The following is a 14,366-nucleotide window of genomic DNA, read 5'->3' on the forward strand; positions in this document are numbered from 1 at the left end:
AGCTGGAGCTCCCTAAGAGCTTCCTTCTGGGCATAATCCTTCACCTCAGCATTCCCAGGACCCTTTGCCAGGCTGGTTCAGCTTCAGAACAGCCTCCGCCTATTAGACTCAATGGTTGAGAAGTGAGGTCTGAGAAGCAAACCCAGGGAGGGGGTTCTACCCTCCCCTCAGGGTCAGGGGCCAGGAGGCAGAGGGGAGGGGGTCTGGAGCCCAACTCACCGAAAGGGGTCTCTGGAGGTGAAGTAAGCCGGGACGGACAAGTAACTTCCCATCTTCTTCCCACACAAAGATAAACAGGCTCAGCTGCAAACCCGTCTGGGAGAGTCTCAGGCCGGCTGCAGACAGCCACCATGACAGGCCCGGCTACCGGCACCTCTGGTTGCGGGCGGCTGCCAAGAGCTCACCTCTCCCTCTGGAGCAGCCAGAGGAGGGGGAGGACTCCAGGCCATTCTCCCCCTGGCAGATTTCCACAGGGGCTCATGGCTGGGATGGCTCCTCCCCAGTTCTCGGAAGCTTGGTCGGCCCCTCGGGACTCTGGGAGAACCACCTCTCTGCGGAGGCTACAGACACACAGACATTGTGGGCAGTGGCCGGTGACTAGCTAAGAAAGAAGCACTACTGTCAAGTTAGCTTTCTTCTTCAGTCCCACCCCTGAAAGCGGGAGGGAGGGAGGGAGGAAGAGGAGGGGCTCCTCATGGAACCGAGGTGTGTGGTTGGAGCAGCTATTAGGAAACAGACCTTGCAGGCAAGGGGTGGAGCTAGGTTGGAGGGAGGCTGCCGGCAGGCGCCGCCACAGACAATACCAGGGCTGCTGAGCGTCCATCCCCGGGCTGCCCATGAGGAGGGGCCCAAAAGATGCTAACTCAGCTTGGAGGTGAGCTGCCACACTGGAGAGGCAAGTTAGAAGAGTCACCCTGGCTCAGGGCTGGTACCTGTAGTGTTCTGGCACTAGGGCCCTCATTCATCCCTCCCCTCTGTCAGGCTCAAGGACAGCCCCACAAGCCAGTGGGGGCTGTAGAGGAGGACGCTAAGGGCCACAGTATTCACTGATGCTTGACATTTCTCCATGTGCCAAGGACTCTTAATTTTCCAAGGTAGGAATTATCCTCACTTCAAGGTTCGGAGAGATTAAGTGACTTACCCAAGGTCAAAAAACCACTGGCTTTATTCTGCCTCTTCAAGGGAAAACAACGAGCCCAAAGCATTCTGCAAATCAGAGAGAGCACAGGGAGCTGTGCATGAGTCACCTGTGCCCTATGCATTACCAGAATGCATTTATTAGCATTGATGCTTCTTCCACTATTTCCATGGTAACCATGCTTGTCAAACTGTAAAATGAGACACAATGGCAGACAAAGCTTCAGGTGCCTGTGAGGATGATGGGCCTAGGGATCTGGAGAACCCCAGCTGCAGAGATGACCAAACCAGAGCCCACCATCAAGAAGACCCTCTAGACCTATCTCCCTGGCTACATGACTGCAATGGTAAAGCAAGACTACTAGAGAAAATTGGGGCACATCCAGAGCTCACTGTTGAATTGGGGAAGTAGTGTCAGCTCTTGCCCATCAGATATAAAGAACTCCTCTTCACTGTAAAGAGTCAGAAGTTACCCTCCAGTTGCCAGTCCTTAATTGCAAACCACAGCAGAAAAGTCTGAGATAAAAATGATGGCTGGGGTGCTACGACGGTGGCTCAGTGGCAGAATTCTTGCCTGCCATGCTGGAGACCTGGGTTTGATTCCCGAAAAAAAAAAAAAAATGATGGCTGGGTTAGTGAAGGCGCCTTTCCCCATTCCTCCACTAATCTGGCACAGGAACAACAATGAACGTGATGAGAGAGATCAGGTTTGCACCCTGTTAATAAGTTAACATTTACTGAGCACTTATCATGTTCCAGGCCTTGTGTTAAGTGCTCTGCATTTGTATCTGTCATCCTTAAATTGCCAACCTATAAGGAAGATGCTATCACCCCACTTAACAGTCAAGAAATCAGGGTCTGAGGGGTTAAGTTGCTAGCCTAAGGACAAACAACTAGTAGATGCTACAAGCTGGGTTTCCAACTGTCAAAGTCTGACTGTAGCACAGGGGTCAGCATACTCTCTCTGTAAAGGGTTAAACAGCAAACATTTAAGGCTTTGCAGGTGATACAGACTGTCATAGGTTCTCAGTTCTGCTATGGTAGTGTGAAAGCAACCATAGACAAAATGTAAATAAATGGATATGGCTGTATTACAACAAAACTTTATGAACACTAAAATTTGAATTTCATGTAACTTTCACGTCATGAAATATGGCTTTGCTTTGTTTTTTTCCCCAACTATTTAAAAATGTAGATTAAATGGAGAAATCACAGGCCATACAAAAACAGGCAGTGAGCCATAGTTTGCAGACCCCTGCTCTAGAGCCAAAGCACTCAATCACTCTATTTTAGTGTTCTAGTGGTGAAGAACAGCTTTGGCATTTGTGCAGAACTCAGTCTTACCTACCTACCATTGCACACAACAGGCCTCACACAGATACCTTCATTGGACTGAGCTCACTCTGAGCCAGATACTGCCCAGAGCATACATACGGAAATGAATTTTAGCCCATGCAACCTCAACTAGTAGTGTTGTGATTTCCACCCCTTTTCAGATGCAGGAACCAAAGCACAGAGAAGTTAAATCACTTGCCTGAGCTCACCCAGCTGTATATGTGAGAGGATATACAGCACTAGGATTCCAACCCAGGTTATCTATACTGGGCTCTACCATGTTCTGCCGGAGCTTGGTCTGGGCTCAGAGCCAGACTGTCTGCGTTTGAATGTGACAACCCAGTGCATGTAGAGCCCTTGGTATAAGTTTGGAGCACATTAGGGGTTGATAAATGTTTGCTGTTAATGTCATTAAGACTATTGTTACTACCACCATGGGCTAGCTCTGCAGCCTTCAGCAAGTTGCTGCCTCTGTCTGAACCTGGGCTAGATTTGTAAATGCCTCCTTCAACATTTTTCAGTCCTATGAAGTGGTGAAGGGGCTCCCTGTTTCCATTAGTTTCAAATTGAGTTTAACCTCTTAAGCTGGCCCTGAGGAAATCAGGTCGCTGGCCTGGGGGCCACAGACGAGGCAGAGCTGGGGTGGGCACAGCACACAGGATACCAAAAAGGGCTGTCTAGATGGAGAGCAGGGAGCTCTCTTTGTCCCAGCCACAGAGCCGCATATTTCTCACTAAAAATCTATTATGTTCTGCTGTAATTTGATCAGGCAACATGGGGCCCCAAATTAAGTCTGGAACTAGCAAATTATCTTCTAATTGCACCCTCTGATTTCCATCTGATGAACAAAAGTACGATGGAAAAAAGAGCAAGCCACAAAGAGACCAGGGCCTGGGAGCCCATGAGCATAACTCCTCTTGACATTTCACACAGCTCTGCTGTTCCAGTGGCGGCGATGCAGTGAGTCGGTGTCTAGGAATGCGAGCAGGAGGCTGCAGGCGGTCTCCCCCCTCCCCCCCACCTCCCTCCCCTTACAAAGAACTCTGCAGACTTGGTAGTGGGTGGGTGGGTGGGGGTACCTGGTTAGAGGACTCCTCAATGCCAAGAAAACTGCCTCCCCTGGAAGAAAGGCAGCCTTCTCCCTATGTCCTGAGCTGAAGTGGAAGCCCCTCCCCAGGTGGAATCCATTTGACCCCCATAAATCCAGACTTCAGGAGGAATCTTTGAAAATTTGATCACCAGATGCGATAAGCTGCTGGCTGCTTAGATCCAAGCTACGGTTCCTCCGGGCCAACTTCAAAGGGCCCAAACCACCCAGAATCAGGAGGTGAAAAGGACACGCTGGAAGATCTATTTTCCCCTCCTGCCCTGGGACACTGGCCCTAGGTGGGAAGCTGCTGTGCGAGGTCCTCGGAGCAGGTGGCAGAGGATTCAGGAGTTGCAGCTGCCAGAAGGCAACTGCAAGACTCCTCAGGCTGGCAGCAACGCTCAGGATAAAATGGCAGGAGAGGTGCTAACATCCTGCACATTTCACAGATTGGAAAACTGTCTGAAACTCCAGAGCAAACTGACTCCTTAGAACAAGCTGAGACACCAGCTTCAAGCCATCTGCAGGAGGCTGCATTACGACAGTCCTCAAGGTCCACAGCCCTAAATGTGCACTGCGGTAACGAATGATGAATGAGTGAGTCACCCCAAGCTCTCCTCTGAAGATAGCTCTGATCAAACAATCCAAATCCCATGGAACCATGTTCGTGTGGGGCCCTCTATTGGCCGGGAGGACTCCAATCAGGGAAGGGCATGCCCTAGACTCTGGAGCCTCTGAGTCCTGGAAGGCGAGCACAGCCATCCCTATCTGCTGATCATTTTTCCTGCCTTGGGTCCCTCCCTCTTCCAACTCACCCTCCACACTACAGCAGCAATCATCTTTCTAAAATGGGGATCCCAGCAATTCCAATGCTAGAAATTTGGCCCAAAGAAATATTCTTACACGTGCAAAGACGTGTTCGAGAAGCACCGCTTAATACTAAAAGAACAGGAAAAATCACTGAGTCCATCAATAGGGAGGGCTAAATACAATGGCACATCTATACAATGGAATAAATGCAGCTGTTAAAACAATGAGGGAGATTGTAGGTATTGAGAAAGAAATTGTCCTGGGTAAAGAGTTAAGCGAAAACCCAAACTTCAGAGAAGGTATGACAATATCACTGTTTAAAAAAATCTGTGTGTAGCCAAACCTCAACCAAAACCATTCCTGCCAACCATAAAGGACACCTAGGGTGTTATATAAGATTCTACAAAGGTTCCATGCACTAGGGTAACTTTCCAGAAACCTACAACTCCAGATGGGTGCCTGGACCAGATAAGTCCTGAAACCTAGAGGGGGAGTCTCTCCAGAACATCAGGTAGACCCATCTCCCTACCCCGTATCATTAACAGCACTTTCAATATGAAAAAGTTAGAATGGCCATAGCCCAAATACCCCTAAAGAGTGGGAGAAAGATCACGGGTGATGGTGGAGTTATACAGAGAAGGCAGGGTTTAACAAATGAGTATGATTGCAGAATCATCATATTGGTATTTCTTTTAGTGTCCAGTACCTTAGAGCAGCTATAAATAAAAACCTAAAATTGTGTAATTGTAACCCATATCAAACTCTGAAATCTGTTCTACAACTAATTGCTGCGATGTGCTTTGAAATTTATTGCTTTTTTGTATATATGTTATTTTTCACAATAAAGAAATAAGTAGATTGTGATAATAAATGCACAGCTATATGATGATATTGTGAACCACTGATTGTACACGTTGGATGATTACATGGTATGTGACTATATAATATATACCAATAAAAAATAATTAAAAAAAACAAGTACAGTAAAAATTTAATTGTAGAATCTAAGTCATGGACATATGAGTGTTTCTTGCGAAATGCTTTTACCTCTTTGGTAGGTTTGAAAATTCCCAATAAAATGTTGGGGAAAGTATATTTAAAAAAAAAAAAAAACTGCTGTGCACTAAAAGTGAGAGAGTTTTGGAGCCACTGAGGTTAAAACAACATAGTGCGAAGTAGTTGATGCGTTGAAAAGCTTGGAAAATTGCACTGGGCATTTCTCCCTAGCGGGTCCTAAGAAGTAAGAAAAGGAAACCTCTACGTGTCAGTTCTTTCCGTCATGCCTAACATGAGAGATCACTCAGAATGACTAACCTGCCATGCCCGAGGACCCAGGTTCGATTCCCGGTGCCTGCCCATGTTAAAAAAAAAAAAATTAGATAAATGGGAACTCCTCAAAATCAAATGCTTCTGCACCTCAAAAGACTTTGTCAAAAAGGTGAAGAGGCAGCCAACTCAATGGGAGAAAATATTTGGAAATCACATATTGGACAAAGGTTTGATATCCTGTATATACAAAGAAATCATACAAATAAAAAACAAAAGAACAAACAGCCCAATTATAAAATGGGCTAAAGATATGAATAGGCATTTTTCTGAAGAGCAAATACAGATGGCTCAAAAGCAAATGAAGAGATGTTCATTTTCATTGGCTATAAGGGAAATGAATAAGACTACAAGATACCACCTATACCTATAAGAATGACTGCTATTAAACAAATAGGAAACTATAAATGTTGGAGAAGATGTGGAAAAATTGGGACATTTATGCACTGCTGGTGGGTATGTATAATAGTGCAGCCATCATTGAAGACTGTTTGGCGGTTCCTTAGGAAACTAAATATCAAGTTGCCATATGACCCAATGATAGCACTACTTGGTATATACCCAAAAGAGCTGAAAGCAATGACATAAACAGACATTTGCACACCAATGTTCATAGCAGCATTATTCACAATCACCAAAAAATGGAAACAAACCAAATGCCCATCAATAAACAAATGGATTAACAAAATGTGGTATATACATATGATGGAATATTATGCAGCAGTAAGACAAAATGACATCCTGAAGCATATGACACGATGGATGAGCCTTGACGACATAGTGCTGAATGAAAGAAGCCAGACACAAAAGGATAGATACTGTATGATTCCACTTTTATGACCATGGTAAAGGTAAAATCAGAGGCTTAAAATACAGAATATAGGGCACTTAGAGGTACACAGAAGCTAGAGATGAGTGAATGGTTAGCTAATGAGGTTGAACTCTAATGTAAGGGAATAGATAGAAGTGAAGGCGGCTCTCTAGTGGGTCTATAAGTAATATTACCATACTGAAGATGAACAAGATTGAAAGAGGTTATATAGACCTATGTGTTCCACTGTTTAACACTAGAAATATAAATTAGTTCTTGCAAGAACTATTTCAAAGGTATGATTCATGTACAAGGAGTGTTTAAGTCCAGGATATAGGGGGAGAACTGCTATTGCATGCTATGGGCTCTGTTTAAAAGGATGACATCAGCACTACCACATGAACGAACGTGTGGGACATTTGGTGAGGCAAAATAAGCCAGAAACAAAAGAACAACAATGTTATGGTCTCCTTTAGAAAGTGCTTACAAAAAAACAGGGGCCTAGATTGTAAGCTTTTATAGCAGACACATTTAGTCTGGAGTATTAATTATTATTTCTGGATTTCAAGAGGTTTTATATATATATGTATATAAAACCTGATATATAGAGATAAGAATGAAGATGATCAGGTTGGGGTTAAAGTAATTCAGAACAAAGGGATAAGGAAGACATTGTCTATATTTTAGAACCACAACACTCTGAGACCAAAAGAAGAAAGGTTTATTTGGTCTGGAACTGAAATTTTTTGTAGCACCTAATCTAACTCAACCTATCTGTATAGCTCATTCAAACTACTGAAACACAGGGAGCCCAGAATAAGAAAGAGATCCTTTAATCCTGTATAGCTTAATGTAATGCCTGGACACATCCTGGCGTATACTGAGCAGATAATCAAAATGTATTGGTAAAGTCCTTTGAGGGATGGGACAAAAAATATGGAACTGTTAAATTTTACCATCAGGGAATTCCCTGATACTGTGTCAAACTTTAGGGACACCCAAATCAATAGGCCAAGCCCTTGACCTTGAGGCTTACTCTTGTGAAGCTAATATAAGTAGCGGAGCTTAGACTACCTATAGGTATGCCTAAGAGTTACTTCTAGAGGATCTCTTTTGTTGTTCAGATGTGGCTGTACCCTGTCTAAGCCCAACTCTGCAAGTGATATCATCGCCCTCCCCCTTATGTGGGACATGACATCCAGGAGTGAAAATCTCCCTGGTGACGTGGGAGATGATTCCCAAGGATGAATCTAGCCCTGACACATGGGATCAACAATTCCATCCTGACCAAAAGGGGGAAAAGAAGTGTACCTGTTGTAGTTTGCTAGCTACACACAATCCAGAATGCAATATACCAGAAACGGAATGGTTTTTAAAAGGGGAATTTAATAAGTTGCTAGTTACATTTCTAAGGCCAAAAAAATGTCCCAATTAAAACAAGTCTGTAGAAATATCCAATCAAAGGCATCCAGGGAAAGAAACCTTGGTTCAAGAAGGCCGATGAAGTTCAGGGTCTCACTCTCAAGTGAGAAGGCACAGGGCGAACAGGCTGGAAGGGCATATGGTGAACACGTTCAGGGTTTCTCTCTCATCTGGAAAGGCATGTGGTGAGCATGGTATCATCTGCTAGCTTCCTCTCCTGGCTTTCCTTCACGAAGCTCCCTGGGAGGCATTTTCCTTCTTCATTTCCAAAGGTGACTGCCTGATGGACTCTGCTTCTAGTGGCTATGTCATTCTGCTCTGCTCTCTCCGAATCTCCCATTCTCCAAAATGTTTCCTTTTTTATAGGACTCACCAAAATCTTGACTCACCAATCAAGACTCACCAAAATGGGTAGAGACACATCTCCCCTAATCCAGTTTAACAACCACTCTTGATTGGGATACATCTCCAGGGAGATGATCTAACTACAGATTCAAACATACAGTATTGAATAGGGATTATTTTGTCATTACGATAAGGGGTTTTGATTAAAACATGGCTTTTCTAGGGTCCATACATCCTTTCAAACCAGCACAGTAACTAATAAAGTATCAGTGGCAGAGAGAGTTCAAATAGAGTCGAGAGGACACTCTGGAGGTTGCTCTTACACAAGCTTCAGTTAGACACTGCTACTATCATAACCGGCCAAACCCCAACTAAGACCATTCCAGCCAATCCTAAAGAACACCTAGGGCAATATATGATTCCAAAAGAGTTCTGTGCACTAATGCGACTTTCCAGAAAACTTCAACCTCCAAATGGGTCCCTGGTCCAAATAAGTCCTGCGACCTAGAGGGCCCAACCTCTCCAGAACATCAGCTAGTTCCATCTCCCTACACCATATTAGTGACAGACCCTTTCACCATGAAAAAGAAGAATGGGCATAGCCCAAATACCCTTAAAGAGAGGAACAGAAAGATCAAAGGTAATGGTGGAGTTATACAGAGAAGATAGGATTTAACAAATAAATATGACTGCTGAAACATTAACTTTATATCTCTTTTAGCCTCCAGTATTTTAGAGCAGCTAGAAGTAATTGTAACCCATGTCAAACTCTGAAATATGTTCTACAACTAATTGCGGTGCTGTGCTTTGAAATTTATTGCCTTTTTGTATAATGTTATTTTTCACAAAAAAGAAAGAAAAAAGTCAATTGTGGTGATAAAAAAATATTAATGTCTTCTAGCCTCCTATATTCTGGAGCAGCTAGAAGGAAAATGGGAGAGGATCTTATGGTAGCCCATGACAAACTCTGGGATCTGTCCTCTAACTACTTGTTGAAGTCGTTACTTGTTGAAAACTACTGCTTTTTTTATTTCTTTGCTTTGTATATATGTTATACTATTCAATAAAAAAGTTAAAAAAAAGGACACTATTGAGACATATGAAAAAATTGGACTATAGACTGCAAGCTATGCATCAATGTTAAATTTCTTCAACTTGATAACTGTACTTAAGGTGTTAAATAAGTGAACATCCTTGCTTTTAGGAAATATGCAAGAAAGTATTATGTGTTCAAGGAGCATGATGTCTGCAACTACTTACAGATGTTTAGATAACAGACAGATGGATAGATAGTGTGATATGATAATTGTGACCATATGTTAAAATTGGTGGATCTGGTTATCTGTGGGGAGGTATACTGGAGTATTCTGTATGGGTTATGTGTTATTTTTTAAATAGTCTTATAAGTTTGAAATTCTTTCAAAATAATTTAAGGGAAAAAGTTGTCTATAGTCCTTACAGATGACCTAGAAGACTATTTGCCAGATGGTTTACCAGTTTTTCCTTTAGACTAGTGAGGCAAAAAACAGAAATGAAAAAACATTCATTATCTACTATTCTGATATTTACATTTTTTCTTACACTTAAGTACTGCGTTTTAAATAAATGATAAATAAACAAAAAGAAGTCCCATGAGTTAAACCAAACACTTCCTCATACTTTTTTCCTAGTGCTCGTGTCCAAAGGACAAAGCCCACCTGAGTGTACTGCACTCAAACCCCTGGAGCTGCCTCTGCAGCCTCTCCACCTGCTCTGGTCACCCCATGCCTTCCCCATTTCCTCTCCCTGGAGAATGCTCTCCCTGGCAGCACACCATGCCTTTGCTCTCTTAGCCCCTTCTGCAGCCTCCTATTTCTCCAGCTGGTGGCTGTCGCTGTCTCCTTTTTTCAGGCCCAATTCTGGCACAGCACTCATCACCCTCCTCTGGGAAGGGGTCTGTGCCCATATCTGTCCATCGCCAGGACAGGTGCTGCATCTTCCCAGCACCTAGAAGAAATATGGCCTGCAATGGGCATCCAGATGCTTAATACACATGATTCAGGGCCCCCATTATGAGCAATACTACTAGAAGAGTGATGCTAATTAATGTTTATAAAGCAGTTTCAGTTTACAGAGGGTTTTCTATGCTCATCATTTAGTTTAGTCCTTGCAGCAACCTTGTGAGGAGTATCTATAGCACAGGCAAAGCAACGGAAGCCCAGAGGTGTTAGGTCATTTAACCAAGGTCACACTATTGGCAAGTACAGGGCTGAGATTAAGAATCGGATTTGCTAGTGTGGACAACCAAAGCTATAGGCTGAGCCTCCAGTCTTGGGGTTTGTTCATACGAAACTTAACCCCACAAAGGACAGGTCAAGTCTACTTAAAATTTAGGCCTAAGAGTCACCCCCAAGGCTCTAGAGCCTCTTTTGTTGCTCAGATGTGGCCTCTCTCTCCAGCCAACACAACAAGCAAACTTACCGCCCTCCCCCTGTCTACATGGGACATGACTCCCAGGGGTGTGGACTTCCTGGCAACGTGGGACAGAAATCCGAGAATGAGATGGGACTCAGCATCAAGGGACTGAGAAAAACCCTAGAATGAGCTGAGACCCAGCATCAAGGGATTAAGAAAATCCTCTCGACCAAAAGGGGCAAGAGTGAAATGAGACAAAGTGTCAATGGCTGAGAGATTCCAAACAGAGTCGAGAAGTTATCCTGGAGGTAATTCTTACACATTAAGTAGATATCACCTTGTTATTCAAGATGTAGTAGAGAGGCTGGAGGGAACTGCCTGAAAATGTAGAACTGTGTTCCAGTAGCCATGTTTCTTGATGATGATCGAAAAATGAGATAGCTTTCACAATGTGACTGTGTGATTGTGAAAACCTTGTGTCTGATACTCCTTTTATCTACCATGTCAACAGACAAGTAGAACATATGGAATAAAAATAAATAATAGGGGGAACACATGTTAAAATAAATTTAGTTTGAAATGCTAGTGATAAATGAAAGCAAGGGGTAAGGGGTACGGTATGTATAATCTTTTTTTTTCTCTGTTATCATTTTATTTCTTTTTCTGTTGTCTTTTTATTTCTTTTTCTGAATTGATGCAAATATTCTAAGAAATGATGAATATGCATCTATGTGATGATATTGAGAATTACTGATTATATATGTAGAAGGAATGATATGCTAATGTTTTTGTTCTTAATTTTTTTAAATAAATAAATAAATTTAAAAAAAGAATCGGGTTTGCTATACTGTACAAACAGGCTTTATGATGATTACGTAGATATATTTTTTTCAAGTATACCTATGGATAAGCTAACTAAGATATTCATTTTTAGTTGGTTAAGATTTTCATATGTTAATTATAAAAATATTTGTATCACCATTTTTTCCTGAAATCAGGAAAACATTTAGCAATATAGGTCATTAGTATAGCAATGCAGATATTTGTAAGAACTTTCTACTTGATATTTTGAGAACATTCACAGTTTTGACAGCTAATCAAATCGTATTTATATTAGTGTTTAATACTTAGAATTTAAGAACTTTGCTATCTGAATTTATACATTTTTCCCCTTGTTGCCTTAATTTTATTTTTTTAATTAAAAAAAAATTTTTAATACAAAAAAACACCAAACAAATGCAAACATTCTTAACTTTTGATCATTCTGTTCTACATATATAGTCAGTAATTTACAATATTATCACATAGTTGCATATTCATCATCATGATCATTTCTTGGAACATTTGCATCTATTCAGAAAAAGAAATAAAAAGAAAACAGAAAAAAATTCATACATACCATGCCCCTTACCCCTCCCTTTATTGATCACTAGCATTTCAATCTACTAAATTTATTTTAACATTTGTTCCACCTATTACTTATTTTTATTCGATACGTTTTACTTGTCTGTTGATAAGGTAGATAAAAGGAGCATCAGACACAAGGTTTTCATAATCACACAGTCACACTGTGAAAGCTATATCATTATACAATCATCTTCAAGAAACATGGCTACTGGAACACAGCTCTATATTTTCAGGCAGTTCCCTCCAGCCTCTCCATTACATCTTAACTAACAAGGTTTAATCTATTTAATGCGTAAGAATAACCTCCAGGATAACCTCTCGACTCTGTTTGGAATCTTTCAGCCACTGACATTTTATTTTGTCTCATTTCTCTCTTTTCCCTTTCGGTCGAGAAAGTTTTCTCACTCCCTTTATGCTGAGTCCCAGCTCATTCTAGGATTTCTGTCCCACATTGCCAGGAAGGTCCACATCCCTGGGAGTCATGTCCCACATGGAGAGGGGGAGGGCAGTGAGTTTGCTTGTCCTGTTGTTATGCCTTCATCTTGATGCCAAATGCCTACTATTTATTTTAAATAGTTGAGATTTGCCCACCAGGCATCTAAGAATAAGATCGCAACCCCTTGTAGATAATCATTCCACCACTGTTCCATGATACTAACATTAGAAGATTGAATATCTAAAATTTGGCATCAAATGCTGTGTTCACATAGACATTCTTCTCCAGGTTGCACTGAAGAAAAACTGTTTTGGACACTTGAACAAATCCTCAGGCGGTGCCAGGAGAAGAACCCAAGCCTGGCAGAGAAGATCAAAAAGCTTGCCATGGTTAATGATAAAGTTGTGGTGTTGATCTTAGGTAAGCCTCTGTAGAAAGGAATTAGCTTCAATTCCTTCCTCTGTAGAAAGGAAGGAATTAGATGAGGAAAAAGTCCACACCAGTTGGTCAGTGCTGAAGGGAGTAATGAAGGGGGTGTGACCAGGGAACAGTTGGCTGGCCAACCACCCTGAAACCTCTTCCAAGTTGGCATCACTTTGGTGAAGACCCTATTTTGGGTTCTGGTTTTTTGCTATGCAAGTTCATATTCCCAGAGAGGCACATTCTGTGATGGTTCCATCCTAACCATTTATCAACTCGACTGTCCACTTACGCATTTACAATTGAAATAGAATGTCCACATCTTCTATAGACCCTTCTTGATGTTAAGGGTCCCAGGAAGTTGAATTAGGCAGCAGTTAATTTGATCTGTGATCACGGGCTTATATATAAAGGGAAATGAGCAGCGACGAAAGAAATTTTATTCTGGCAGTGGTATGCTATCTAAACCAGCCCTGACAACAACAAAGAACTCCCCTCTGGTGACCAAATTCATACTCAGCATCTTTATGTGTACATGCCACTAATTTTGCCTCACTGGCTATTCACTTTCAGTTCGTTGCTGGCTACTCATTGTTTATTATATTGGTTTTTAAACTAATTTTTAATTTAAAAAAATTCCTACTTCTTTAGATACCTAATAGTCACTAATTCACATACAATTCAGTTTTAGGAGACTTTTGCCTCCATCATAGCTAATAATAGCTAATACTCATGTGGGCTCATTATGCAAGACCCTGTTCCCAGAGTTTGACAGGACTTTGTTTATTTAACATTCACAATAACACTAGGAGGTAGGTAATGTTAGTATCTCCATTTCACAGATGAGGAAATGAAGCACAGAGAAGTTAAGAAACTTGCCCAAGATACACAGCTAACAAATGGCAGAGCCTAGATTTGAACACAGTCTTATTATAGACTGTGCGCTCTTAACTATAACATGATTCTGCTCATTACATGTCGATTTAAATAGTTTACTAAGAGAGGACAAACCCCTTTTTCAAGTTCCTGGGAGTCACCATTCTGTCTATCACCTTTTCCCCACCCTTTGTTTCCTCCTATAAATCACTTATAAGTAAAAAACATTATGTTAATCCAGGGGTGAAAGTCTCCCTGCCAGCATGGGAGATGAGTCCCAGGGACCCCGGTACCATGGGATCAACAATGCCATCCTGACCAAAAGGGGGAAAAGGGTAACAAATAAGGTCTCAGTGACTGAGGGAGTTCAAATAGAGTCAAGATGCTACTCTGGGGGTCACTCTTACTCAAGCTTCAGTTAGACATTGCTACCTGTCAAAATTTGCCAAACCCCAACCAAAACCATTCTTGCCAATTCTAAAGAATACCTAGGGCAATATATAAGATTTTACAAAGGTTCCATGCACTAGGGTAACTTTCCAGAAACCTACAACCTCCAG

At 42.0% G+C, this 14,366-nt stretch overlaps 1 protein-coding gene across 4 annotated transcripts in view; it reads right to left on the minus strand.

Annotated features, from left to right (window-relative positions):
- LIMK2 (LIM domain kinase 2) overlaps window positions 1-14,366 on the minus strand; it is a 72,980-nt gene that overhangs the window by 36,603 nt on the left and 22,011 nt on the right. The window contains exon 1 of one of the 4 annotated variants that reach the window (XM_077160513.1): window positions 220-667. The exons of the other annotated variants lie outside the window; for them this stretch is intronic. Within the exon in view, the coding sequence (XP_077016628.1) occupies window positions 220-272 (53 nt within the window). The 5' untranslated portion in view covers window positions 273-667. Of the gene's footprint in view, window positions 1-219; window positions 668-14,366 lie in introns of those variants that run through there. 4 annotated transcript variants of the gene reach the window in all.

This window comes from Tamandua tetradactyla, chromosome 5, assembly GCF_023851605.1.
Source record: "Tamandua tetradactyla isolate mTamTet1 chromosome 5, mTamTet1.pri, whole genome shotgun sequence".
In the NCBI taxonomy this organism is placed as follows: domain Eukaryota; kingdom Metazoa; phylum Chordata; class Mammalia; order Pilosa; family Myrmecophagidae; genus Tamandua; species Tamandua tetradactyla.